Source organism: Canis lupus, chromosome 22 (assembly GCF_048164855.1).
Source record: "Canis lupus baileyi chromosome 22, mCanLup2.hap1, whole genome shotgun sequence".
NCBI classification, from domain to species: domain Eukaryota; kingdom Metazoa; phylum Chordata; class Mammalia; order Carnivora; family Canidae; genus Canis; species Canis lupus.
In genome coordinates, this window is record NC_132859.1 from 44,530,195 (window position 1) to 44,557,697 (window position 27,503).

General features: G+C 47.3%; 2 protein-coding genes and 1 long non-coding RNA gene across 14 annotated transcripts in view; 1 reads left to right on the forward strand and 2 right to left on the reverse strand.

Annotated features, from left to right (window-relative positions):
* SLC22A14 (solute carrier family 22 member 14) overlaps positions 1-122 on the reverse strand; it is a 30,064-nt gene extending 29,942 nt beyond the window's left edge. For 9 of the 10 annotated variants that reach the window (XR_012015158.1, XR_012015157.1, XM_072793324.1 and 6 more), the window contains exon 1: positions 59-119. Coding sequence is in view for 7 of the 10 variants with exons in the window: in XM_072793324.1 (XP_072649425.1) it covers positions 59-69 (11 nt within the window). In the remaining 3 variants the exon portion in view is untranslated. Of the gene's footprint in view, positions 1-58 lie in introns of all 10 variants that reach the window. The other variant, XM_072793321.1, reaches the window with a different exon arrangement.
* Positions 31-14,950, forward strand: LOC140614254 (uncharacterized). Of its 2 annotated transcripts, none has more exons than XR_012015159.1 (3): positions 31-101; positions 4,578-4,869; positions 14,010-14,950. It is a non-coding gene; the product is annotated as an uncharacterized lncRNA (long non-coding RNA). The 2 variants fall into 2 exon arrangements; XR_012015160.1 differs by lacking the exon at positions 31-101 and adding an exon at positions 148-1,429.
* Positions 14,777-26,321, reverse strand: SLC22A13 (solute carrier family 22 member 13). Of its 2 annotated transcripts, XM_072793328.1 has the most exons (10): positions 25,498-26,321; positions 18,715-18,818; positions 18,312-18,466; positions 17,926-18,094; positions 17,616-17,736; positions 17,429-17,523; positions 17,034-17,248; positions 16,726-16,834; positions 15,953-16,168; positions 14,777-15,751 (listed from the first exon to the last, which is right to left on the reverse strand). In XM_072793328.1, the coding sequence occupies exons 1-10, from the start codon at positions 25,873-25,875 to the stop codon at positions 15,658-15,660; spliced, it is 1,656 nt and encodes a 551-aa protein (XP_072649429.1). In that variant the 5' UTR covers positions 25,876-26,321; the 3' UTR covers positions 14,777-15,657. The 2 variants fall into 2 exon arrangements, with proteins under 2 accessions (XP_072649429.1, XP_072649430.1); XM_072793329.1 differs by lacking the exon at positions 14,777-15,751 and having other exon boundaries at positions 16,012-16,164.
* Positions 26,322-27,503: the final 1,182 nt, after the last annotated feature.

Consider the following 27,503-nt stretch of genomic DNA (forward strand, 5'->3'; position numbering starts at 1 on the left):
CCCCCGCCCCAGTCCCTCCTCCTTGGAGATAGGACCACAAGCCAGAGCCAGGGCCCACCTGACCACCATCCAGCCCCAGCCAGACCCTGGGAAGCAGAACAGTTGGGTTCTATTGGTGACTGGGGATTAGTGTCACAATGGGACGGGGAGGTCCTTGGGGTGAGGAGGAATGGTGAGGAGCAGCATTCTATTCCAGGGGCATGTCCAGCCTCATACCCTAGAGACAGAATGGGGCCAGGTGGTTTGGGAAGATCTCCACAAGCGCCAGCCCTAGGCCTCTGGGCAGATGGTTCTGGCACCTGGAGCACCTGCCGTCCCCATACCTTGGGGGAGGCTGTCTCACTTGCCCATTCCTGCGTCCCATGCCCAAAGGCAGGGGATGGGGAGGAGAGTCAGGGGAGCCCAGCTGCCCTCAGACCTGAGAACAGAGGCAGAAGCAGAGTGGAGGCCTGAGAGTAGAGGTCTCAGATTCAGTGGTGGGAAGTTTGGGGAGCCCCCCTAGGATGATTTCTCCTTTCCCTGAAAGGAGGTAGGAGAAAGGGAGCTATGCAGAGCAAAGGGTAGGAAGAGCCTTGGTGGAGGTTGGCAAATCAGCTCACTAAAAAAAGCTGGCAGGAAGGCTGGGCACCGTAAAGCCCAGTAGGAGACTGGTGGCCAGGAATTCACGGAAGAAGCCGGCCGGGGGTGTGACCCTGGCAGTGACCAGCAGTCTGGGGTGCAGGGAGCAGGAAAGCAGACAGTCAGGCTCATTGGCTGCCGTGGTTTTGCTAGCTGGGCGCAACTAGAGTGGCAGGGTTAGGGAGTAGGCTTTGGCAAGAGGGAGAGATAGTGTCTGGGTCTCAGTAGACATGGAAACGATGGCTTACATACTCTAATCGGAGCAGAGAGGCCGGAGGTGGAGAGAGAGTCCCAAAGTCAGCAGCCCAGGTGCCTCATTTAGATTGAGGATGGTGCTATGGTGTGAACGTGTATCCCCCAAATTTATATATTGATATCCTAGCCCTCAACGTGATGGTATTTGGAGATGGGTCTTTGGGAGGTGATTCAGTTTAGAACGGGGTGCGTGAATTAGAGTGCTTCATTTCTTGACTTACAAGCCAGGGATTGTTGAGATTTTGGAGGTGGGCATGTATTTTCCCAAGATGACAGCAGGAGCTGGGGTGGAAGGGGCAGCCCTTCCCTGGAAGGGAAGCAGGTAGTTTCAGGTGAATGAGGCAGTGTGAGCTGGAAGTCAGGAAAAGGAGGTTTCTGCCAGAGGGAGGGGCCCCAGTGGCAGAGCAGCAGCAGCAGCCAGGAGCAGGAGGCACTCAGGCTGTATGGGAAGAGCCCAGGGGCCCAGAGGAAGAGGCGGGAGACGGGCACCCTTCTGTTAAGGGCTGAAGACATGGGGGCTTCTTCTGGTTTTGTGGCGGTAGTTCGAGATGCAGAGGTGAGAGCATGGTACAGAGCCAGGTCAGGGAGAGAAGAGCAGGGCTCCCTAGGATTTGGACATTCACATGGGGACACAGGCCACAGTGCAGTGTCTTGGTCTCTGAGATCTCTCTGCGGAGGGCAGGCACAGAGCTGTGCCCCACCCCGGGGTGTAGTTCGGGGGTGGGATACCGATCAGGTAGGTGTTCCTCTTATTCCCTCCAGTCCATGGCCATCTCTCCATTGAATCATCTGATAAGACGAGGTGGTCAGCGTGTGCAGTTGAGCTCATGGTCATGATGCCCTGCCTTGTTTCTCTGCTCTTGCTTTTGCCCTCTTCCAACACATTCTACAGAAATAGGCTGACTTTCATAATACAGATCTTATCAGGGCCACTCCCTTGCTTAAAAAAAAAAAAAAAAAGACAATCTACTCTTCTAATTGCTCTGAGAACGAAGTTCAAAATTTTTTTTTTAAGGTATTTATTTATTTATTTATGATAGTCACAGAGAGAGAGAGAGGCAGAGACACAGGCAGAGGGAGAAGCAGGCTCCATGCACCAGGAGCCCGATGTGGGATTCGATCCCGGGTCTCCAGGATCGCGCCCTGGGCCAAAGGCAGGCGCCAAACCGCTGCGCCATCCAGGGATCCCTGAAGTTCAAAATTAAACATGTGTGGCCTGAGTGTGCCTTCTCAAGCTCCCAGAGCTCCGACTGGCTACGGCACATGCCTGTTACTGGTCTTCTCCCCAGTGCACTTGTGCATCCCCTGCCTGCCTGCTCTTCATCTGGCCTGGACCTCCTTCTCCCTCCAGATACCTGTCCTTGGTGGGGGGCCTTCCAGGCCAGGGAGGGGTGATTTAATAGCTGCAGATGAATTGTGTGTCTCTGGGTCCAGTATGCTCCCCAAGGTGGGGCAGTGGGTGAGTGGGACGGCCAGTGAGGCAAGCCCAGAGTGTGTAAGTCAGGGTCATGCTCCAGGACTCAGCCCCGAGATATGGGGGTGTGGGGTGGGGGTACGGGTTGACACTCCTTTCCTATCTTCTTGGACCTTGGGAGCAGACCAATACAGCCCTTTGCCTTTCACATTTGAGATTAGAATCCTTGAGAATTTGTATAGAGGGACCTATGAAATCATCCACTCTAAAATGGAAAGCCATGTAGCAGGCTCCTGTCGCTAAGGCCCGAGAGGTGAGCCCTGCGCTAGCCTCCATACAGCTAACCGTAATGATTCCACTGCTAGTGTGTCTCCCAGATCGGGGCTTTTCTCTGATCAACAGTCTATGGAGAATTGCCATGGTCCAGGCTCACTGGAAATGTCCTGGTCATGTCAGACCCCCTTTGTCACGCTCCTCAGGGTAGGGTTAAAATCAGGCTTGCGGGATCCCTGGGTGGCGCAGCGGTTTAGCGCCTGCCTTTGGCCCAGGGCGCGATCCTGGAGACCCGGGATCGAATCCCATGTCGGGCTCCTGGTGCATGGAGCCTGCTTCTCCCTCTGCCTGTGACTCTGCCTCTCTCCTTCTCTCTCTCTGTGTGTGACTATCATAAATAAATAAAAATTAAAAAAAATAAAAAATAAAAAAAATAAAATAAAATCAGGCTTGCATATCTTCCCCACTTTGAGGTCTCAGGGTCTCAGCTGCTGCCTCCTGTCAGCAACTGCTAAAAGACATTTCCCATTTAAACAAAACAAACCACAGGGCACTGAACACAAAGAAAAATCTTTCCCCCAACAGACCACAATCCCTAAAAAAAAAAAAAAAAAAAAAAAAAAAAAATTCCCAAAGACCTGCCCAAAGGCAATAAGTGAACCTTTGTATTTATGCTTGTGTCCTAACAGATGTGTTCAAGTCTCCTTATAGGAAAGGGAATCATTTTGCTTCAAAAGGATATGAGTGTCCACATTTAGAGAAAATGGCCTCTGGCTTTGAACTGGCTACTTTCCACGCAGGATGTTTTCAAAAACAGGCTTAAGTTTAACCTGAGTGCCACACCATGCCACAAAAGACATTCTAGTGTCCCCAGTTGGGGACTTTAGCTTGGCATTCCATGATTGGGTACAAAGTAGGAAGCCAAATAGAACTTTTCCCCATCACTTCAAAGCTGAGTGTGTGAGTAATAAATACCCATGTATTTGGAAGAGGTGCTGGACACTTTCATGCCATATTCACAAAGACAGTGAAACTAGCCCGTCACCTACCGCCCCCTCCAGCCTCTAGAGGAGAAGGTGAGTGGGAGAGAGGGTGGGAAGGTAAGACAAACTATGCGGAATGCAGTGCTGGGAGCAGGAGATGAAGAGGGGCCTGAGAGGTCAGTTGGGAGTATGTTGCTCAGATGCGGGAACGACCAGGGGTCCTGGGAGCACCAAAATGAGAGATCCACCGGAATGTCCCCATGGGAGAGCTAACTATTAGAAGCCTGCCAGGGTGCGCTCACTGATGATTAGCCAGTACAAGCCGCCAGCAGCAGCTACGTAAAAAAAAAAGGCTGTTCCCCTCCCCCCTCCCCCGTAAGAGCCCTGCAGGAGCCAGAAGCCGAAGAGGAGGGGGAGAGGGAGGAGGGAGGCAAGGAGAGGCACACCCAACCTCCCAACCTTCTTTCTTTGCCTGCTGCTGGTCCCTGGGCCACACATTAGGTGTGAGCTGAGCACGGGGCAGGGGATGGAGGATCTTTGAAGAGAATGCAAGACTGAAGCTTTGATTTGGAGGAGAGGGTGTCTTCTCTCAGCAGGATCAAATGTCTTGTGGGACCCCTGATGTGATTTGGAGTTTGGGGCCAGAGAGTGAATGGCCAAGAAAGAATTCTTGACATGTTTTTGGTGCAAAAAAATGGTGATTTTATTAAAGCACAGTGATAGGACCCATGGGCAGAAAGGGCTGCATTCTAAGTGTGGGGAGTGACTGATTATATAGGGTTTTTGTATCCTGTGGAGGGGAGAGGTGATGTTAGGGCTCCAGGAAATTGAGTCTATAGGTGTCTAGAGGTCTGTTTATTCTCAAGGTTGTGTTTTTCTTTTTCTTTTTTTAAATCAATTTATTTATTTTAGAGAGAGAGAGAGAGAGTCTCAAGCAGACTCCGTACTGAGCACAGAGCCTGATGTGGGGCTGATCTCACGATCCTGAGATCATGACTTTTTTTTTTAAAGATTTATTTACTTATTTATGACAGACATAGAGAGAGAGAGGCAGAGACACAGGCAGAAGGAGAAGCAGGCTCCATGCAGGGATCCCGACGTGGGACTCGATCCGGGGTCTCCAGGATCAGGCCCTGGACTGAAGGCAGCAATAAACCGCTGAGCCACCCAGGGATCCCCTGAGATCATGACTTGAGCAGAAATCAAGAGTCAGACGTCTAGCTGATGGCACCACCAGGACACCCCAAGATTGTGTTCTTGTAAATCATTAAGACAGTTAACAAACTGATGGAATTTGATGTCCTTCATGACTGTGATCTTTATCAGGTAACCATTTGTTTTTTTCCTTCCTTTGTTCTTGGGCATTCCTGAGTGCTTGAGAAATGTCACATATATCTTACCTCCATCTTGCAGGGGAGAGTGGTGTGCCTTGCCTTTTGTTATCATTTCCTTCCCCTGAACAATTTTGACACCTAAATCTTTAATGCTATTGAAGGCGCAAGGTCTCATCTTCTGTAGCTTCTTCCTGCTAAATAGGGATGTGGAGATGTTCCTACATATGAGTCAACACTGATCAGCTAGGAAACGTATAGGGGAGTTTGGAAGGCAGAGACAGGGATGCCTGGGTGGCTCAGTGGTTGAGCATCTGCCTTTGGCTCAGGGCTTGATCCCAAGGCCCTGGGATTGAGTCCCACATTGGGCTCCCTGCAGGGAGCCTGCTTCTCCCTCTGCCTACGTCTCTGCCTCTCTCACTATGTCTCTCATGAATAAATAAATTTTTTGTATATATTTTTTTATTGGAGTTTGATTTGCCAACATATAGCATAACACCCAGTGCTCATCCTGTCAAGTGCCCCCCTCAGTGCCCGTCACCCAGTCACCCCATCCCCCCACCAACTTTCCTTTCCCCTACCCTTTGTTCGTTTCCCAGAGTTAGGTGTCTCTCATGTTCTGTGACCCTCACTGATATTTCCCACTCATTTTCTCTCCTTTCCCCTTTACTCCCTTTCACTATTTTTTATATTCCCCAAATGAATGAGACCATATAATGTTTGTCCTTCTCCGATTGACTTACTTCACTCAGCATAATACCCTCCAGGTCCATCCACGTTGAAGCAAATGGTGGGTATTTGTCATTTCTAATGGCTGAGGAATATTCCATTGTATACATAGACCACATCTTCTTTATCCATTCATCTTTCGATGGACACCGAGGCTCCCTCCACAGTTTGGCTACTGTGGACATTGCTGCTAGAAACATCGGGGTGCAGGTGTCCCGGCGTTTCACTGCATCTGTATCTTTGGGGTAAATCCCCAGCAGCGCAGATCTATTTTTAACTCTCTGAGGAACCTCCACACAGTTTTCCAGAGTGGCTGCACCAGTTCACATTCCTACCAACAGTGCAGGAGGGTTCCCCTTTCTCCACATCCTCTCCAACATTTGTGGTTTCCTGCCTTGTTAATTTACCCCATTCTCACTGGTGTGAGGTGGTATCTCATTGTGGTTTTGATTTGTATTTCCCTGATGGCAAGTGATGCGGAGCATTTTCTCATGTGCTTGTTGGCCGTGTCTATGTCTTCCTCTGTGAGATTTCTGTTCCTGTTCTTAGGGGAAAGGCTCCCAGTGCTTCCCCATTGAGAATGGTATTTGCTGTGGGCTTTTCGTAGATGGCTTTTAAGATGCTGAGGAATGTTCCCTCTATCCCTACACTCTGAAGAGTTTTGATCAGAAATGGATGCTGTATTTTGTCAAATGCTTTCTCTGCATCTATTGAGAGGATCATATGGTTCTTTTTTTTTCTCTTGTTGATATGATCTATCACGCTGATTGCTTTAGAGTGGTGAACCAGCCTTGCATCCCGGGGATAAATCCCACTTGGTCATGGTGAATAATCTTCCTAATGTGCTGTTGGATCCTATTGGCTAGTATCTTGTTGAGAATTTTTGCATCTGTGTTCATCAGGGATATTGGTCTATAATTGTCCTTTTTGGTGGGGTCTTTGTCTGGTTTTGGAATTAAGGTGATGCTGGCCTCATAGAACAAGTTTGGGAATATTCCATCCTTTTCTATCTTTCAGAACAGCTTTAGTGGAATAGCTATTGTTTCTTCTACAAACATTTGATAGAATTCCCCTGGGAAGCCATCTGGCCCTGGAGTTTTGTGTCTTGGGAGGTTTTTGATGATGGCTTCAATTTCCTCCCTGGCTATTTGCCTGTTCAGGTTTTCTATTTCTTCTTGTTCCAGTTTTGGTAGTTTGTGGTTTTCCAGAAATGTGTCCATTTCTTCTAGATTGCCTAATCTATTGGCATATAGCTGCTCATAATATGTTTTTAGAATTGTTTGTATTTCCTTGGTATTTTTGGTGATCTCTCCTTTTTCGTTCGTGATTTTATAGAGTATTTCTTTTTTTTGGTAGTCCTGTGACATTTTTATGATAATCTGGGATGTGTATACACAGCATTCTCTTTTAATAATGGCACATGTACCTCCTTGTGCTGCTGTTAAGACATTCACAAAAGTACAAAGGCACATTAGTTTGTTCACTGTTGTCCTGTGAAGGAGGTACAGGTTTTATTCTAGATATACGAGTCCAGCAGAAGTGCCCCACTAGCTGTCCTGCAGTGAGAATACATAATATGATCTGAAATGGACCTTTCCATTTTGGATTTAAGTCCCCTGCTCTATCTATCTGACTTCCAGATAAATAAATCATGTCTCCTGGACTTACATGGGGTGACCTTGCAGTTATAGTTAAATCAGGTTTTGGGCCTGATACATGTGATCAGTATATTTATTAAGTAACTTATAATATAATATATAATAACTCAAAAGGGCTGAGTCCTAGAGATGGTTTTGAAGCACTCCTCATCCTGAGAAGTCCTGTTGGTAAGAGTGTAATCCAGTTTTCCTGGGCCTCTAGACTAAGTTTAGAAAGCTGTTGCTTTGGAGTGCCTGAATGGCTCAGTGCTTGAGTATCTGCTTTTGGCTCAGGTCATGATCCTGGAGTCCTAGGATCAAGCCCCTACATTGGGGCTCCCTGCTTAGTGGGGAGTCTACTTCTCCCTCTCTCTGCATCAAATAAATAAATAAAACCTTAAAAAAAAAAAGAAGAAGGGGATCCCTGGGTGGCGCAGCGGTTTGGCGCCTGCCTTTGGCCCAGGGCGCGATCCTGGAGACCCGGGATCGAATCCCACGTCGGGCTCCCGGTGCATGGAGCCTGCTTCTCCCTCTGCCTATGTCTCTGCCTCTCTCTCTCTCTCTCTGTGTGACTATCATAAATAAATAAAAATTAAAAAAAAAAAGAAGAAGAAGAAGAAAGAAAGCTGTTGTATTAAAGTATGGTTAGCTTTCTCTACCTTTCCAGAGGATTGTGGAGCCAGGTTGAATGTACAAAATATTTAATTTTTAAAGCTTGTGCTATTAGTTGAGTTATTTGCACAGTAAAACAAGGACTGTTGGGGCACCTGGGTGGCTCAGTTAGTTAAGTGTCTGCCTTTGGCTCAAGTTGTGATCCCAGGGCCTGGGATCGAGTCCCATTTCTAGTTCTCTGCTCAGCAGGGAATCTGCTTCTCCCTTGGCACCCACCCCACCCCCCTCATGCTCTCTCTCTCAAATAAATAAATCTTAAAGAAAAACAAAACAAAACAAAACAAAAAAACCCAAGGACCATTGTTATTTTGAATGGATCGTGGAAGACCAAATCTAGGAATAATTTCTTGCAGCAAAACTTTGGTCACTTCTGTGGTTCTTTCAGTTTTACAAGAAAGGGCCTCTATCCATCCAGTGAAAGTATCAACAAACACTAGTAGGAATTCATAGCCTTTGCAAGGAGGCATTTGTGTGAAATCAAGCTGTTAGTCCTCTCCTGGATAAATTCCATGCCTTCAGACCGGTTTCAAAAGGGGAGGACAGGGCTGACTGTGTCATTTGGATTTACTTGTACATGAGCAATACAGGATTGGCAGACATTTTATTGTAGTTGTTAAATTTACTCCATTAAATATATTTTTAATTAAATGTTCTAAAGCACTTTGGCTCAAATGAGTAGCCTGGTGTAAACCCTGTACTACCTTACATTGGTTATTTTTGGGTCTAAAAATAATAATAAGCCAGTCCTGTGTATTTTTTTTAATATCCTGATTCCTGGGCTAAGTGAATTTCTTGGTCTGAATAGACCAGAGTTATGTACTTTATTGGAGTTAAGACTGTAAGACTTAACATTTGTTTATTTTGTGCTGCCTGCTTGGCTACACAGTCTGTCGAATTGTTTCCTTTAGAGTCTTTTTTTTTTTTTTTTTAAGATTTTATTTATTTATTCATGAGAGACACACAGAGAGGCAGAGATGTAGGCAGAGGGAGAAGCAGGCTCCCTGCAGGGAGCCCAATGTGGGACTCAATCCCAGGGTCTTGGGATCATGCCCTGAGCCAAAGGCAGATGCTCAACCGCTGAGCCACCCAAGCTTCCCTGTTGCCTTTAGATTCTAAGGTCATATTCTTTTGAGGTCCTTGGAGGCGGATCATAACTACCTCCTTAGCTAAGTGTACACCTCAAGAAGAGTAAGAATTTCAGGCCCATATTTGATTGGGGAGTTATGGCTTGATAATAATCCTCTTTCCTTCCAAATTGTCTCATGGGCATGTTGCACCAGAAAAGTATAATCAATAATTTTGAGGCCTTTTGCCAATTGAAGAGCACAGGTAGGTATTATTAATTCAGGCTTTTGAGTAAAAGTATTCATTGGAGGCGTTTTTGCCTCAATGATTTTAGTTTAACTATAGCATATCTGACTTTTCTCTCTCCTTATCCATGAAGCTACTGCCATCAGTAAACCAACAGTCGTCTATATTTTCAATAGGGGAATCTTTTATTTATTTATTTTTGAAGATTTTATTTATTTATTCATGAGAGACACAGAGAGCGAGGCAGAGACACAGGCAGAAGGAGAAGCAGGCTCCCAGCGGGGAGCCTGTTGTGGGACTCCATCCCAGGGCCCTGGAATCATGACCTGAGCCAAAATCAGACTCTCAACCACTGAGCCACCCAGGCATCCCAACAGGGGAATCTTTTAAATTTGGTCTGCTAGAATAAATAAAATTGATAATCCCTGAGCAGTCATGTTCTAGCATAGAAGGATGATGGTCAGATGCAGGCATAAGTGTAGCCAGGTTTAGGGACACCTGGGTAGCTCAGCAGTTGAGCGTCTGCCTTCGGCTCAGGGCATGATCCTGGAGTCAGGGGATCGAGTCCCATATTGGGCTCCCTGTGGGGAGCCTGCTTTTCCCTCTGCCTATGTCTCTGCCTCTATGTGTCTCTCATGAATAAATAAAATCTTTAAAAGAAAGAAGTATAGCTAGCTTCAAAGTTTGACAGGTTTAAGTACTATTTCAGGTCTGCCTAAAAGCATAGCCTGGTATTTAGTGAGTTAGCCTCCTGTCATCCATTGGTACCTTTGGTCTCCAGAACACTTTGGACCTGATGTAGAGTCATTACTGTCAAAGATTTTCCCATAGCAAGTTCAGAAGCTTCTTCCACCAGGAGGGTTATTGCAGCCACTGTTCAAAGACAAGCCAGCAACCCCTGTGCTATGTTATTGAGTTACTTTGAAAAATAGCCCATCAGTCGTGTTTCATTTCCTAATTTCAGGGCAAGAACTCCCGAAGCTCGTCCCTGTTTTTCTGCTATGTATAAAGTGAAAGGTTTTTCTAAATTTGGTAAAGCCAAAGCTGGGGCTAACAAAAGCTTTGCTTTTAATGTTTGAAAGGCTGTCTCCTGGGCTTTAGTCCAGAGTAAAGGTACTTCATCAAGGCCTTTAATTGAGTCATACAATGGTCTGGCTAAGAGCTCAAATCCAGGAATCCACAGGCAGCAAAAACCTGTCCCACCTAGGAATATACAAGGGGTCTAGGATCTAATATAGCCTTTTTCCTGTCAGTAGACAGGGTACAGTGACCTGGTGTTAGCTCATATCCCAAATATTGTACTTTCAGTTTAGATATTTGCACCTTTTTAGGGGAGACATGGTACCCTCTGTCTGCCAGGAAACTAATTTATAGAACTGCCATTAATTTATAGAACTTGTTTTATGGAGCTAAGATTAGAATATCAACCACATTTTTTTAAAGGATTTTATTTATTTGACACAGAGAGAGAGCACAAGTAGGCAGAGTGGCAGGCAGAGGGAGAGGGAGAAGCAGGCTCCCCACCGAGCAGGGAGCCTTGATGTGGACTTGATTCCAGGACCCTGAGATCATGACCTGAGCTGACGGCAGATACTTAATCAACTGAGCCACCCAGTTGATAAGGCACCTTATCAACTACATATTAAACTGTAGTCCCTTGAGGCAGGGAAATATCGTGGAGGTCTTTGCTAAGCACAGCTGAACAAGTGAGGTTTGCCTCTAACTCCCTTCAGTAAGACTGTCCAAGTTCATGGAGTAGCATGTGGGAGAGGCCCATTCAAAGGCAAATAGTGGCTCCCTTTACTTACTTGGAGGGATGCAAAAGAAGGTGTCTTTTTTTTTTTTTAAGAATTTATTTATTTATTCATGAGAGACACAGAGAGAGAGGCAGAGACATAGGCAGAGGGAGAAGCAGAGGGAGAAGCAGGCTCCTTGCAGGGAGCCCCATGCAGGACTTGATCCCAGGACTCCAGGATCACGCCCTTAGCCGAAGGCAGATGTTCAACCACTGAACCACCCAGGTGCCCCAAGAAGGCATCTTTTAAGTCAAGTACTGTAAATCAGTTGCCATTACCAGGGGACCTGGGTGAGAATAGTATATGGATTTGTCACTATGGGATGAATAGGTACAACGGCTTCATTTATAGCTCTTAGTTCTTGTACCATTCAGTATTTCCCATTTGGCTTTTTTACCAGTAGAATTGGAGTGCTGTAAAGAGATTGACAAGGCTTTAAAATACCCTGTTTAGGAAACTTAGCAGTATGCAGTTGTAACCCAGCCTTTGCCTCAGGTTTTGAAGGGTACTATTTTTTATGAGGTATAGTAGCTGGGTCCTTTAAGGTCACTTTAACTGGTTGTGCTTTAAGAGCCCTTCCTGGGACATCATAATCCTAGACCTATGGGATTGACTTTCTTCCAGATATTAGAAGGGATGTCAGGCTAAGGCTTTACTTCTCCAGGTGTTAAAGAGACCAAGCCACCCCCTCCCTTTAAGAACAGACCTGCTTCCTAGTTTACACATGAAGTCTCGTCCAAATAATGAAGTGGGACAAAACTGAAGGACTACAAAAACATGAGTGATCAATTGACTTCTATAGCTACAGGGTAGAATCATTGTCTGGTGGCACATGTTAGTTTCTCTTCTCTGCCAACGATCGATCTTATGGCTGGAAAGACAATTAAGGCCAGAATGCTGAATGAGAACAGAGCAACTGGCTCCTGTAGCAATAAGGAAATTGATAAACTCACCTTTTACATTCAGGTTAACCTGGGGCTCAGGCAGCTTGATGTCAAAGCGAGTCCGACTAGCCTCAGGGCCCTGTCACACCAGATCCTCCGGTTCCTGCTCTTGGGTGGGGAATTGGGTTCCTTTCTTCCCCTCTCTCTGGAGTTGAGGACAGTTTCTCTTCCAATGTCCTTTTTTCTGACAGACAGGACATGGCCCTGGTGGAGAGCCTTTATTTGGACAGCCTTCACTCCAATGTCCAATTTGGCCACACCTGTAGTGCGGTGTCTCACCTGGTCCTGAGTATGATACGGACTTTTTCTTCATGGTCCTAATTTAGGACCATGAAGTACCTGGTTGGTCCGGTGTTGTGGGGAATCTGCAATAGCACCAACCAATAGTTGAGTCTGTATTTCAGCTCACTGGTCCTTTTCCTGCTGTAAGGCCATATCTCTATTATTAAAGACTCCAGTAGTGGGGCACCTGGGTGGCTCAGTCGGTTAAACGTCTGCCTTAGCTTAGGTCATGATCCCAGGGTCCTGGGATGGAGCCCTGCATCAGGCTCCCTGCTCAGCAGGGAGTCTGCTTCTCCCTCTACCCCTTCCCCCTGCTTGTGCACTGTCTCTCTCTCTCTCACTTGCTCACACACTCTCTCAAATAAAAAAAAAAAAAAATTAAAGACTGCAGTAGCTGCCTCTAATACTCACTAGGTGGGGGTTTGAGGTCCTAAAGCCATTTTAGTCAGTTTTGGCATATGTGAGGCACCAACTGACTTATAAAGTGTATGTTAGTATAGTTGTTCCCTCGGGTAAGATTGGGTTCAGATTTGTATATTTATGGATGGCTTCCATTAAACAACCCTGAAATAGAGCTGGATTCTCATTGGCTCCTTGAGTAATTTCCTGATTTTTATCAAAATGTATTGGTTTAGACAATACTTTCTTTTTTCCTTCTATTAAACAGGCAATCATATGGTCTCACTTTTCCCTTTCCTGTCTATCTGCTTGGTAATTCCAGTGAGGTTCAGGATTGGAAATAGCAATGCCTCCTACCAGATAACGATCTCTATCTCTGGCTGCTAGTTCATCGGCAAACTCTCAAGTTCCTGCCCAGATATAGTTCTTTTCCTCAGGGGTGCAACAATGAGATAATATGAAGGATATATCTTTCCAGGTCAAATCAAACATAATAGATAATTGTTAGAAGCCCCCAATAAATTTAGAAGGGTTTTCAGAATATTGTCCTATTGTTTTATCTGAGCCAGGTCTGCCATGGAGAATGGAACGTGGACTTTGTGCCCGTTTCTCCATTGGCAACCTCTCCAAAAGGATGCAATCCAGATTTAGGTGGAAGTCCTAGAAGATAGGGAGTTCTGCTCCTGGTAAGTCCAGCTGGGCTAGGAGGAGAGGCATGTTGAGGTTTATAAGGAGGAGGGATAATAATAGAGCTGGTGTTCCCTTTGTTTGGATTGGTCAGTGATTCCTCCAGTAGCCCAGATTTTTTAGGAGGAATGGGCCTACTTAGACAATCATCATCAAATATGTCCTGAGGGGAGGTTATTAAATTGATTGGTGGTTAGACACATTCTGCAAGAGGTCCTCAGGTTCAGATCCTAATTCAGGACCATGAAGGCCTGGCATAGGGTATCTCAATCCATATGCCCTGTTTTCTGCAGAAGAGATCTAATGGATAGATTGTATTGAAGTATAATGGGCCAGTTTTCCTCAATTCCTAAGGAGTACTGAGGCTATGCAATGTTACAGAAGATCAGTTTTCTCTTTCATAAATCTTGTAATCCAAATTGATTCCAGTGGATTATAAGGCATCCCAAAGAATAATCCTTGGGGACTGAAGAAGATCCCATGTTCTTAGAAAAGTAGAAAAGTCCATTATCAAAAATTACCCCCTCCCATCTCCCAGGTAGTGTCCCACACGGGACATGTCAGAGGTTCCTGATATCAGAGTGACCAGAGGTGTCCCTCTACAAAGTTGCTATGAACAGCACCTTGCCTTGTAGGAGAGATACTGGCATTTCTTCCTGCTTCCCCATTGCATCCTAGGCTACGAATGGGTGCTGGTGAATGGACCAAAATGCCATGCCATGAAGAACCCACCATTTTTAATCCACGGAAAACACTAAGAAAAGTTTTACAAGGGGGAAATGACCCAATTTTGTAATTTAAGTAGTTAGTAGGGGACACTGACAGAATAAAGATAGAAATTCACCATGATCTAAGTGACATTCCAACAGGCGTGCTTCCCTAGGAAATGGTCCCCAGTTGTGTTTTAATCAAATTGGGTACTGGTTTCAGCCAGCTCTGAGCAGAGTTCTCGCAACCAAAAGCAGCTACACCAGAAATGTCTAGAGAATCACATTAGACCAATGAAGAGGAAACCTCACATGGCAGTCTTTCAACTGGCAGCCATCCTAGAGACTTCAGTGGCTGTCCTGTGCTGAAGAAAGATCACGTTGTATAAGGACAGAAACAAAGAGAAGGCATCAAGTTTTTGGGTCTTATTACCATTCTGACCAATGTACTAACTTCTAGCCAAAAGGCAATCTTTCTCCTCCCCATAGAGTAGCCACAGGCTAGAGGATTGCAGCCTCAGTAATGAATGTGAAAGTGTTCCAATAAGACAATACTCCTTGAAAAGCCCCTGAAATGAAAGTAAAGGGAGAGCAAGAAGAGGTATTCACTGGGTTTGCACAAGGCTCAGAGTCCAGATGAGAAGCCTCAAGCTGCACACTGGGCACCAAAATGATATAATTTGGAGTTTGGGTCCAAGAGCAAGTGGCCAAGAAAGAATTCTTGAGACGTTTTCAGTGCAAACAAAGGTGATTTTATTAAAGCACAGCAAGAGGACCTGTGGGCAGAAAAGGCTGAGGTCTAAGCATGAGGAATGGCTGATTACATAGAGTTTCTTATCCAATGGAAGAATATGTGACATTACGGCTCCAGGAAATTGAGTCTATAGGTTTATATATAAACTATATAACTATAGTTACATGACTATTCTCCAGATTGTGCTTTTCTTGTAAAAACTGTGATCTATTATCAGGTGACCATTTGCCTTTTCCTTCCTTCATTCTTGGTCAGTCCTGAGGGCCTGAGCAATGTCACAAATATCCCACTTTCATCTTTGGGGGAGGGGAGATGTGGAGTGTCAGTTTATCTTTTGCCCTCTGCTTGCCTTTTATTGTCTCATTAGCCCCACCCAAGCCTGGCCCAGCCACTAGAAGGAACTACAACCTTCTCCTCATCCACAGCCTTATCTCTCACTGGATAGATGTACACCGCAGCTTCAATTTTCTCTCCTTCTACTGCCACATCCTTGGAAAGGCTGTAAAGCATCTGCTCTGTTCTGAGCTTATCTGTTTTGAGAGCAGGGGGAGCCCAGATTGAGAAGAGCAGAGGAGCCATACTCTCACAAGACTGTCAGAGAACAAGTAAAGCCCAAGATATACCTAAGATCCTACCCCAGAACAGGGCTTGGGAGTATGCTGGGGTGGGGAAGTTGATGAGAAGCAACGAGAAGAGAGAAGCCCACCCGGATGCCTAGGGACTAAGCAGCCAGTGGCTGGCATGGGGACCAGGCCAGGGTGTGCTGCCTCTATCTGTGAGGTGGGGCTTGTGGGCAGGCCCCAGGCTTTTCCAGGGGGTGTTCAGGTAGCTCGCTACTGCTGCTACTCCAGCTCCAGAGACACAATCAGAAGTACGTACTGCTCACAAAAGTCACCCCTGGGCTGGAAGTGCTTTCTGAGGCCTCTGTTCCCTTTTCTGAAGGTGCTGACCCTGGAGGCCTAGAGGGAACAGGAGGCCATCACTGCCTGATCAGGAATTGAGCCCATGGCAGTATCCCTCACCACCCCTCCCCAGAGGATGGGGATCTGGCCCCAAGCTTGTCAGATGTCTGTGGCTCCTCAGGGCCCCATATTGGCTTCCAGGCAACAATAGACACCGTGAGGTAGAGGCCTGGGCTTCAGAAAAAGCAAGTAGCTCACCGTGGGTGGGGACCCTGGTCCAAGTCGCTGATGGTGTCCTTCAGGGGCTGGCCACGTGTCTCTGGCAGCAGAGCACAGAGTAAGCCTGCCCCAATGGGGAGGCTGCCATAGATGACCATAGGGAGGGCCGCCTGGTACTCGCCCAGCAGGATCACAAGAGGGGTAAGGATCCCTCCAATCCTTGAGAAGATGCCCATCAGCCCCATGCCCGTCTGCCTGGAGGAAGGTCAGTACAAGCTGAGCAGATCCAGCCAAGACTCTAGGCCACAGCTCCACCCCAGCTCTACCTTGGGAGAGCCCAGGCTCTCATTATGTCCCCACAGGCTCCCCAGGCTCACCCAGCCCAGTCAGCCTCTGTTCTCTGCTTCTGCACACTAACTGCTCATAGTCCAGCTGGGTGCCATGCTTCTTCCACCTCTAGGCTTTTCTGTTTGCTGCCTTCCTGCTCACCCACCAAGTCTCAAGCAAAAGTCTGTACCTCCCGACTATCCCCTCAGCTCCCCACCTGAGTGGTCCTCTTCTCAACCATTCATTCTTAGACTTCCTCCATATTTCAGTCTTGACAAAGCCAGGGCATGACCTACTCCTATATCTGTCCTCCACTGCCTAGGATGACATGGGGATTACATCGCTAGCTGCCCTGGACCCCACAAGCACTGCTGCCCCTGAGCCAGCCTCATAAGCTATCTATGGGATAGCAGTGAGGGCAGAGGAGGGATGGCCAAAATCAGGGTGTTGGGGCAGAGGAGCAGGAGCTGCCCAGCAGCCCTTACCGGATGATGGTGGGGAAGAGCTCAGCAGAGTATACGTAGGAGATGGTAAATCCAGAGGCCGTGGCAAATTTGCCCACCACGGCCAGCACGGTGACCACCACAGGCAGATCTAGTGGAGGATGCTGGTCAGCCAAGTGCAGGTAGACAGCCCCCTACCCTGGGTCCCACCCCTGCCCTGCCCTCCCAAACCCCCTGCTGCACCCGGACCCCAGGGCAGCCCTCACTCCTGGAAGGAATGCTTTGGGCTTCTGGTAGCTTGCAGGGAGGTGGTTTGAGGGGTAAGGGTGTGGGAGAGCCAGGCCTGGTACCTGCTGGGACAAAGATGATGGCAATACACATGAGGCCACCCAGAACAAGACTGAGCATCTGACTCCACTTGCGGCCCAACCATTGCATCATGAAGATGCTGGAGTAGCGGGCGGGCACTTCAACTGCTCCGAAGATTAGCTGCGTCAGGTAGATATCCAGGCCAAAGTCACCAACTTGGAGGCTCAAGCCATAGTATCCCAGGCTGTCCACAAACCTACAAAGGGTCCAGGAATCCCTGTCACTGCTGGGTGATGAGATACCATTGCTCTCAGGGAGAGCCTGCCAGAGAGGGAGTCACACAGCCCATCCCTGACAGTCACCATGCCCCAGCTCCTGACACACCAGAGACACATGCAGGAGCCTCAGGGAGGGGCATGGACCCTGGTGTACTCACCAGACATAGCAGAGGATCAGGGTCATCTTCCAGAGCTGGGGGTGTCTGAACAGATCCAAGGCATTCCCCGAGGGGCCTGTCTTCTCTGCAACCAGCTGGCGGGGAAGATGCACAGTGAGGGGCCAGGCAAAGAGTTCTGTACAGGCCAGATTCAGGGGCAGGGCTGAGTTCGGCCTGTAAGAAGTACCTGGCTCAGGAGCTCTGGAGAGAGTTTCCGCTTGTTGACAGAGGCCACCTTCTGGATCACTTGTCTCGCCTCCTCTACCCTCCCCTGGGTCAGAAGCCACCGTGCTGATTCTGGCAGAGCCCTGCATGTTGGAATGGCTGTGACGTTGGAGCCCCTTACTCCCCCAGAGGTGGTCCCAGCTGTTTCAGGGCACACTGAACCCCATACCCCTTGTGCTTTGGAGTGTGCTGTGAGGTGAACGTTAGTGTTGCACTCCAACCTCAGCACAGCTAGCCGGGGAGTGGCTTGCTCCTGGGAACTACCTCCTTACCAGAAGTAGAAGAAGAGCAGCAAGACAGGTGCAGTGCCAGCCATTTGGAAATGCCTCCAGTTTCGGATGCCATAGGCGAGTCCTGCCAGTGCCATCTCACCCACGGAGAAGGCGCACTGGGCCAGGACCACGGCTCGAGTCCTCCACAAGGGCCCCACCCACTCTGTAACTGTGTGAACAGATAGGCTGAGATTGGGCCAGCCCCTGCCCACCCCCTCCCTGTCACACCCTAGATCCCCCCTGGCAGCATGGGCCTCAGTCTCACTTGTGCATGGCCAGGTATGGGGGGGCAGGTACCTAACAAGCCTCCCCAAACATGGCCAGCTCAGACCCCAAGGCTTTGCCTCATGCCTCATGGCTCAAGGCTTCAGGAGCTAGACACTCACGTAGGGTCACGTTGCTGAAGGTATACCCAGCGACAGCAGTGGCCACAGCAAAACGCAGGACCATGTAGAGCTCGAAGCTGGGCACAAAGGCTGTGCTCAGACCGAAGATGGCAAAGAGGAACAGCTGCACCAGGATAGTGGCCCTGCGGCCAATCCTAGAGTAACAAGGCAGGTTCATGAGGGAATTTCTTTGAGGAGAAGGAAGTAGGGGAGACCCAGCCCCACCCTGGGCTCTCTGTCTGACAGAGGACATATGGCCCTGCCCTGGGAGCTCTGTTTGAGGTAGAGGGGAACAGGGGCTCGTCCTGGACACCAGGGAGGATCATGGGGGGTGGGAGTGGGGGAACCATGCCAGGAACCTAGGAGCATGCTAGGTCAGGGCTGAGCTGGTCAATGTTCTTACCAGTCACAGAGAGGCCCAAAGATTAGAGACCCAGCGAGGAGCCCGGCCATGTACACGGACTGTGAGGTCTCCTTCAGGTGCTTCCGATCACAAACCAGGTTGAACTGAGGCAGACACAGGCAGATATGAACCAGGGGCCGCTGACGGCAAGTCCTACTTACAAGCCTCTCAGGGAAGATGCTTGTGGTTCCCAAACTGTGTGCGAAGTCACCCCCAGGACACCAGAATAAATTCATGGGGCACAGAACAACACTTAACATTTTAAAGGGAAATATAGCAATACTCAACATCTGTCTGATATTACAAGAGCTACCAACTAAGGACAGTTCTGTTTCAACATGAGATCATGCTACATTCCTTTCAGCAATGTCATATCTATGTGAAGCTGTATTTTTGGCAGTTGTATTGACAAAAGAACAAGCACCATGTGGAGTGAAAAATGTTCAAGGATGGAGAAGTTATGTAGCTCCCAATAGGTACATATATCCTATTAGTAGGAGATGTATTTATTTAAAAATAAAAATACTCTCTTTCAGTTTATGTGTATTATTTTTTAAAACAGCTAGTAAGTTTTTAGAACATAATTAAGTTTTTTGGATCTAATTAGTTCATACATAAAACTGTTAGGTTTGTCTTTTGGGCTGAAGATGCCATGGTGAGTTACTGACACAGGATACAAAGTTTGGAACTTCTGACATACCACTAATTGCTACTGCCTGACAAATGGGGCCTCTTCCCGACAGCCAGGACACCCCTTGGACCTGCTTGGGCCTCTTCAAATTTTCTCATCTGGCTGCAAAATCTCCATGAAACTCTCATCATTCACAGGTGGGTGAGAATCCCAAGGAGCCCTCACACACTACTGGCAGAAGGAGATGGGGACAGAGGAACACACACATGGGTACAAGTGCGTGAGGGCCCTCACTCTCATGCACACTCAGAAGTGGGGCAACCCACCTGGAGACTCACAGAGAGAACCTGACCCGTGGCCTGAGAAACTGAGTGGAGCAAATACGCATGTCGGTATAACTCTGTACACACATAACTATTGCAGGTGCACACATAGGAAGCACATGTGACTGACCCCCACCTCCGCTGATCTGCAGGCCCCTGGGGGAGTTCTGGGCCCTCTGCACACAGCTCAGCTCCATGCTTCAATGTCTGTGGGGGGAACAGACACATGAGTTCTCCTCCACAGCTCATGGAGATAGCTTCACGATGACTAATGTCTTTTGAGGGCTCACTCTGTGTTGGGTAGTCTGCTAAATGCTTCACATGTGTTATCTAATTCTGACAACGATCCTTGATTTATTAGTACACCCTCCTGAGGGAGGAGAGGTTATGCACATTATCATAGGTCTCACTGCTGGATGGCATTCCTTTTGTTCCAGAGAAACAGAGTGAAAGCTAAGAGAATGGGGTGCCTGAGTGGCTCAGTTGGTTAAGCATCTGCCTTTGGCTCAGGTCATGATCTCATGGTCCTGGGATTGAGTTCCACATCAGGCTCCCTGCTCAGTGGGGAGACTGCTTCTCCCTCTACCCTTTTCCCCTCCTTGTGCTCTCTCTCTCTCAAATAAATAAATAAAATCTAAAAAAATAATAATAATAAAAAGAAAGCTAAGAGGGCAGCCCGGGGTGTGATCCTGGAGACCTGGGATCGAATCCCACATCGGGCTCCCGCATGGAGACTGCTTCTCCCTCTGCCTGTGTCTCTGCTCTCTCTCTCTCTCTCTCTCTCTCTGTCTCTCATGAATAAATAAATAAGATCTTAAAAAAAAAGAAAGCTAAGAGAATATTTGCTGAATGAATCAGTAAATGAACTAATACAACTAGCCAACCATCATCAGTCAAAATAACTTTTAGCAAGAAATTAATGAGTCTAGGAGACATCATTGTGCTCATACTTCTGTTTCAAGAACAACTGTTAATTTTCAATAAGTGTCAAATGATTAACTGCTTGGCCCTGGAAATGAAGTGAGGCAAGACAGGGGATTTGAACTTATTCCACCCACTTCTAGTCTGTTTGGTTTTTGTGTAGTAACCACAGATTGCTTTTGGAGTTAGACACCCTTTAAAATAAATAATAAATAAAAGCCTGCTACTATCAGTCTCTGGAACCTGAACCAAGCAACTTTGTGTGACTCTGAGCCTGTTAATCCATCTGTTGGTGTCTTGGTTTCCCATGTACAAAATGGGGATAAAATATACTACCTAGTGTTCCCCAATAGGATTAAAGGAATTAACACATGTAACATGCTTATTAGCACAGTGGCTGTCACACAGGAAGCCCTCGGTAAATGTTAGCTGAGCAGAGGGTGCACTGGCTCCATGCTTAAGAAACTCAAGCTGGTGGCAGACATCTCAGACACACTGGGCTGTAGTGCTCTGAAGGCCTGGGTGCCAATCCAAGGGAATCCCCCAAGGCTGGTGCCCCTATTCACTGGCCACCACTCACTACCTCCTTATAGTTTCTATACCCCTTATTTCAATAAATCCTCATTCTAACCCCATAAAAGCTCCTTATGCCCACTGTGCAGTCACAGAGAGCATGGCTTGGTGATGTGCCAAGATGTGGTGATCGTGTTGCAGTTGGAACAGAGACAAGAGGCCTCCGCCCTTGGGATGCTAGCCATTAACCTCCCCAGCTGCAACACCCACAGTGGATGGTTCTACCTGGGGCCTGCCACAGAGACATACAGAATCTCACCCCCATTCTTGGTACACACCCATCACATCTTCCTGTTACAAAAGCTTTGGTGGCTCCCTTTGGTCTCTAGGAGAGAGCCCCAATTCCTCTGCTCTGTATCTAAGATGGTTTAAAAGTCAGCTCTTGTCAGTTTCCCAACCTCTTTGTATGCTGACATTCCTTGAACATGCCAAGCACTTTCATGCATCTAGTCCTAGAGATGGCTATTCTCTCTACTTACCCTTCCTTCCCATCCTTGCCCCTTCTCTGGTCCCAGGACAGATCACAGTATTGTTATTCACTTCAAGTCTATTTCCCTCCCTATACGTGGACAAGGCTGGGAGTCGTATTTTCTTTTACCAATGATGGGCACCCAGGAAATGCTGGGAGGTAGACTGAGAAGGAGAAATATACTCTGTTCTTTAAGAGCACACAGCCTATATGGCAATGTGCTTTTTCTTATCAAATTAGACCCAATTGAAGTTCAGTTTATGAAGCTGCTGGTTATAATAAGGAAAGTTGGGATGTCAGCTCAAAGAGAGTCCCGTGGATTCGTGTTGCAGAGCCCCTCCTCATAGATGGGAAACATGTAGATCTCACAACAGGATGCCTGGGTGGCTCAGTAGTTGAGTGTCTGCCTTTGGCTCAGGGTGTGATCCCGGGGTCCTAGGATCGAGTCCCATATCGGGTTCCCCACAGGGAGCCTGCTTCTCCCTCTGCCTATGTCTCTGTCTCTCTCTCTGTGTCTTGAACGAATGAATGAATGAATGAATGAATGAAAAAGAAAGAAAGAAAGAAAGAAGAAAAGAAAAGAAAGGAAAAGAAAGGAAAGAAAAGAAAAGAAAAGAAAAGAAGAAAAGAAAAGAAAAAAGAAAAGAAAGGAAAGGAAAGGAAAAGATCCCACACCAAAGTAGCCCTGGATGTGAAGTTGGAGTTATCATGTGATGCAGGACATAAAGTACCAAAGGATGTACATTCTCTTGGGAACTGAGGTCCTTGGGAGGATTAGAGCAGGAGAAGCATGGTAGGGAAGGGCAAGAGATCAACCACCTAACCCCAGTGCCAGCACACTCTAGGTTGATGATTAGAGACAAAGAGGGGAGGCCCAAATCCTCAGATAAGAATAAGGTGCCTCCCTCCTCTGACTGCTCCCTGTACAGTTAACACTCAGGGAGCTTTGGCTGAATAAAATGCACAACAGTACTGCACAGGGTGTGAATAGGGCTAGAGCTGGCTTCGTGCAGTCTGGAAATTTGCCTGGGCTTTAAGGATGATTATTTGGCCAGGTTGGCAGAGTTTGAGCACATGTGGAATTAGCACCCATAGCATCTGAGGACCAGTGGAGGCTGATCCTACCATGAGGGTGATGCTGGGGACATGGAGAGGCCAATGAGGACCAGACTGGGCTCTGTTTGGAGAGCTCCTAGGCTGCCTACACCACTGTGGGGCAGAATGAGGTGGAGGGTTAGGAGGAAGACAGACAGGACATATCTTCAGGCTGCAACAGTTCTGGGGTCACATTTTAAAAAGTGAATGCCTGGGGCACTTGTTTGGCTCAGTCAGTAGGGTGCGCAACTCTTGATCTTAAGGTTGTGAGTTTGAGCCCCACATTGGGTACAGGGATTACTTAAAAGTAAAAATATCTTTTAATAAATGTGAATGCCTCAAAACTGCATGGGATACCACTTCACACCAGTCAGAATGGCTAAAATTAACAAGTCAGGAAACGACAGATATTGGCAAGGATGTGGAGAAAGGGGAACCTTCTTACGCTGTTGGTAGGAATGCAAGCTGGTGCAGCCCCTCTGGAAAACAGTATGGAGGTTCCTCAAAAAGTTGAAGATAGAGCTATCCTATGACCCAGCAAATGAACTACTGGGCATTTACCCTAAAGATACAAATGTAGTGAAACGAAGGGACACCTGTACCCCAATGTTTTTTTTTTTTAATTTTAATTTATTTATGATAGTCACAGAGAGAGAGAGAGAGAGAGGCAGAGACACAGGCAGAGGGAGAAGCAGGCTCCATGCACCGGGAGCCCGATGTGGGATTCAATCCCGGGTCTCCAGGATCGCACCCTGGGCCAAAGGCAGGCGCCAAACCGCTGCGCCACCCAGGGATCCCTACCCCAATGTTTATAGCAGCAATGACCACAACAGCCAAATTATGGAAAGAGCCCAGATGTCCATCAACAGATAAATGGATAAAAAAGATGTGGTATATATATATATATCAATGGAGTATTACTCAGCTATCAAAAAGAATGAAATCTTGCCATTTGCAGTGATGTGGATAGAACTAGAGGGTATTATATTAAGTGAAATAAGTCAGTCAAAGACAATTATCATATGATCTCACTCATATGTGGAATTTAAGAAACAAAATAAAGGATCATAGGGGAAGAGAGGAAAAAATAAAACAAGATGAAATCAGAGAGGGAGACAAACCATAAGAGACTCTTGATCATAGGAAACAAACTAAGTGTTGCTGGAGGGGAGAGGGTAGGGAGATGGGGTAACCAGGTGATAGACAGTGGGGTATGTGATGTGGCATGTGATGTGATGAGCACTGGGTGTTATATAAGACTGATGAATCACTGAACTCTATCTCTGAAACCAATAATATATGTTCACTAATAGAATTTAAATAATTTTTTAATTCAAAAATAATTTTTTAAAATAATAATAATTAGGGATGCCTGAGTGGCTCAGCAGTTGAGCGTCTGCCTTCAGCTTAAAGCATGATCCCAGGATCCGGGATCGAGTCCCATATCAGGCTCCTTGTGGGGAGCCTGCTTCTCCCTCTGCCTGTATCTCTGCCTCTCTCTCTCTCTCTCTGTCTCTCATGAATAAATAAATAAAATCTTTAAAATAATAGTAATAATAATTAAAACATGCAAACACATTTGGTTAAAACACTGTCCTCTGAAAGCCTCTAAAAAGTAAATACTGGGATCCCTGGGTGGCGCAGCAGTTTGGCGCCTGCCTTTGGCCCAGGGCGTGATCCTGGAGACCCAGGATCGAATCCCACGTCGGGCTCCCGGTGCATGGAGCCTGCTTCTCCCTCTGCCTGTGTCTCTGCCTCTCTCTCTCTCTCTCTCTGTGACTATCATAAATTTAAAAAAATAAATAAATAAAAAGTAAATACTTTTTTACTCACAGGGGAAAAAAAAATGAATGTTTAATCTCTGGACTCGATTCTCCTTTCCACAAAGGCTCAGTATTTGCCACCATCAAGGTGAGTTGTCCAGATCCTCCAGCAATGCCCGCATCTCAGGATTCTGTACCATCTTTCTGTGCTCTTTCCTGCTCCTCTAGGGACCTGAAGGGGAGCCCAACTTCCACAATCAGCTCATTAGGTGGCCCTGACCAAATCATCTCCCTACTTTGTGTCTCAGCCTCAGCTTCTGGGAAGCAGCAGGGTGGCCAGGATGCTTCCAGAGAGCCTTACTTGCTCAGTTGGCTGGAATGGGAATCTGTTTATTTGCCTAGATCCTTCCTAAGAAAATGAGTTTAGCAGAGCAAATGCTATTATCTGCAGGACAAGTCCTAGATTCGGGGGCATCCTTAGGCGCCTTAGAGGGCAGGCAGGCATAGCCCTAGAGAGAGCAGCTGGTAGGCAGGAAACCCACATCAGACAAGCCAGAGGGCAGACAAGTGAATGGGCATACAGGAGGATAGGTAAGCAGGCAGACTGGGGCAGACTGAAAGACAAAAAGGCTAATGGAGAGACAGATGGGAACAATGGAAAGAGAGAAAGGCATAAAGACAGGAAAGCAGGAGGGGACAGGAAGAAAGGTAGGTAACCGGGCAGGCAGGCAGAGGGGAACGGACAAAAGGATGGATAAAGATGAACAGACAAATGGACAGACAGACCAGACAGAGAATATGGATAGATGGACCAACAGCCAGAGGACAAAGACAAAAGCAGGATGATTGGCAAAAAGAAAAAAAAAAGGCACACCAATGGTCAGTCATTCAGGCCTGGGTGCTTAAGGGGAGAACACAGAAGGGGCAACACAAGCAGCTGAGGGCAGAGGGTCAGACAGCGTTGCTGACCAACCTCAAACAGGCAGACAGGCAGAAGGGCAGCCCTACCTCATTCTGTAGGGACAGGGGCCCATGTTCAGGATACTCCCAGCCTGCCTCGCAGGGCTGCGTCTCATTGAAGCGGTGGCTGAGAATGTCCTCCAGGCTGGCATTGTCAGGAGGAGGCCGGAACATGAGGCAGGGCTCAGGACTGCCTGCAGCATCCAGGGGCACACTCAGTGTCAGCTGCTCGGCAGCACTCAGGTTCAAAGTATGGTTCTTGACCCAGGCCACTGAGCAGTAGTGGGCCTCATCCTGGATCATAAAGACTTGGGCAAACATGTAGAAAGCAGACAGGAAGTTGGGGATACTCAGCAGTATCAGCAGCCGTACTTGGAAGCGATTGAAGTCACCTATTTCGTCCAGGACCTGGACAAACTGAGCCATGTCTACCGGTCAGCCTGGGGCCACCAAACAGCTCTGCAGCTTGGCTTTGGGGCACTTGCTCCTGTGAGCAGTAATGACAACTGTGTTAATATTTAATCCAGCCTTGCCTGGCCCAACCTGTCACACTTCAACTTCCTGGCTGTAGCCTGGGAAGGATGAAAAACTAGTCCACTCTGGTTTACAGAATCCAAGGATGCTTTATTGCTAGTATGATGGACAGAAACATTATAAGAAGTACCTTCTCAGGCCCAGCACAGGAATGAGCTTTAGCCAAATGTTAAATAGTGCATGAGCAGACCCCTCCAATAACAACATCCTAAACAAGTCACTCCTGGCTCAAGTCCCTCCCATTACAATAGACTCCAAATTCTGAGAGTAGTTCCAACACTCAGAGGGACACAAAAGTCCCTTCTAGGGACCAGCCCAAATTAGACAATGGGGGTAAGTCAGGAGAAGAGCAAGGACACAGCCTACATACTAACTTGGTCAGTAGCCCAATCTGGCCTCTTGATGCTGCTGATCTTATCTTTCTCCTAGGGGTCTCTGGGATGTGGTAAGGCAGCATGAAGGCCAAGAGACCTATCAAGGGCATAAATGCCTTTCCTTCTCAGTACCAAAGACAATCCAAGAGCACCCAACAATTACCAAAGAGCCAAGAGTTGCATTTTGAGCCCTACTCTAATCAAGGAAGAAACCATTAACACATTCTCATGATAAGGAACACGAAAGTTGCTGAAAGGTAGCTTCAATCACAATAGATAATTCAGTGATAACAGAGAAACACAGGACAAAGTCTCCCTCCACCACAACCTCACCTGTGGAAGCTGGAGTCAAAGTTGGGATGGGACGCCTGGTGGCTGGTAGGTCAGGATTCTTACAGGACTGGAGAATTATAGGACCTCCGAGAGGAGGAATCTCCCAAAGATTAAAAAGCCCCCATCCTTTTTACCCTGGAAGAGGTCTACTGGAGGTAGACCAAGGGCTTGGAAAGCATCTAGTTCAGTCATGGGAGATGGGGAATGATAGGATTAAAGATGGCATTCGGGAAAAACACACATATATGTGTGCATGCACACACACACACATATTTGCCTGTGTGTACATGGGGAAGCCTTCTCATCTTTGAATTTTGAACCATTTTAAGAGAGGCTGAGCAGTACAGGTGAAGGGAATGCAAGGAATCAAGGCTGTACAGAGCAGTTCTGGATATGGCATGGCTATATCTGGCCCCTGGTCATCACAGCTGCTGGCTCCTTATTAGTCAGCCAGGATGCAGAGCAGGTCAAGGCAGGGCAGACTGTGAAGGGCAGAGGCAAGGCACCATGACCCTGCAAAAGAAGAGCACCTCCCTCTCTGCCCCATCCCAAGTTCCCTACCAGTCTCATCACTGTCCCCAGCTCTATCTTTTCTTCCTTACCTAGTTTTCTTGCATGTGTTTGTCCTCAGCATCAACCTCAATTGAACTAGTAAGAAAACAGATGCTGCTAGTGCCACTGCCCAATATGGTGTTCCCCTATGGGGAAAGAACAGAGATGGAAACATAAGCCTGTCCTCAGTCCGAATCATCTTCTTACTCCAGTCAAGGAGAAGATTTTTGTTTCTTTGGCTCCAAGGTAGCCAAGGGAGCT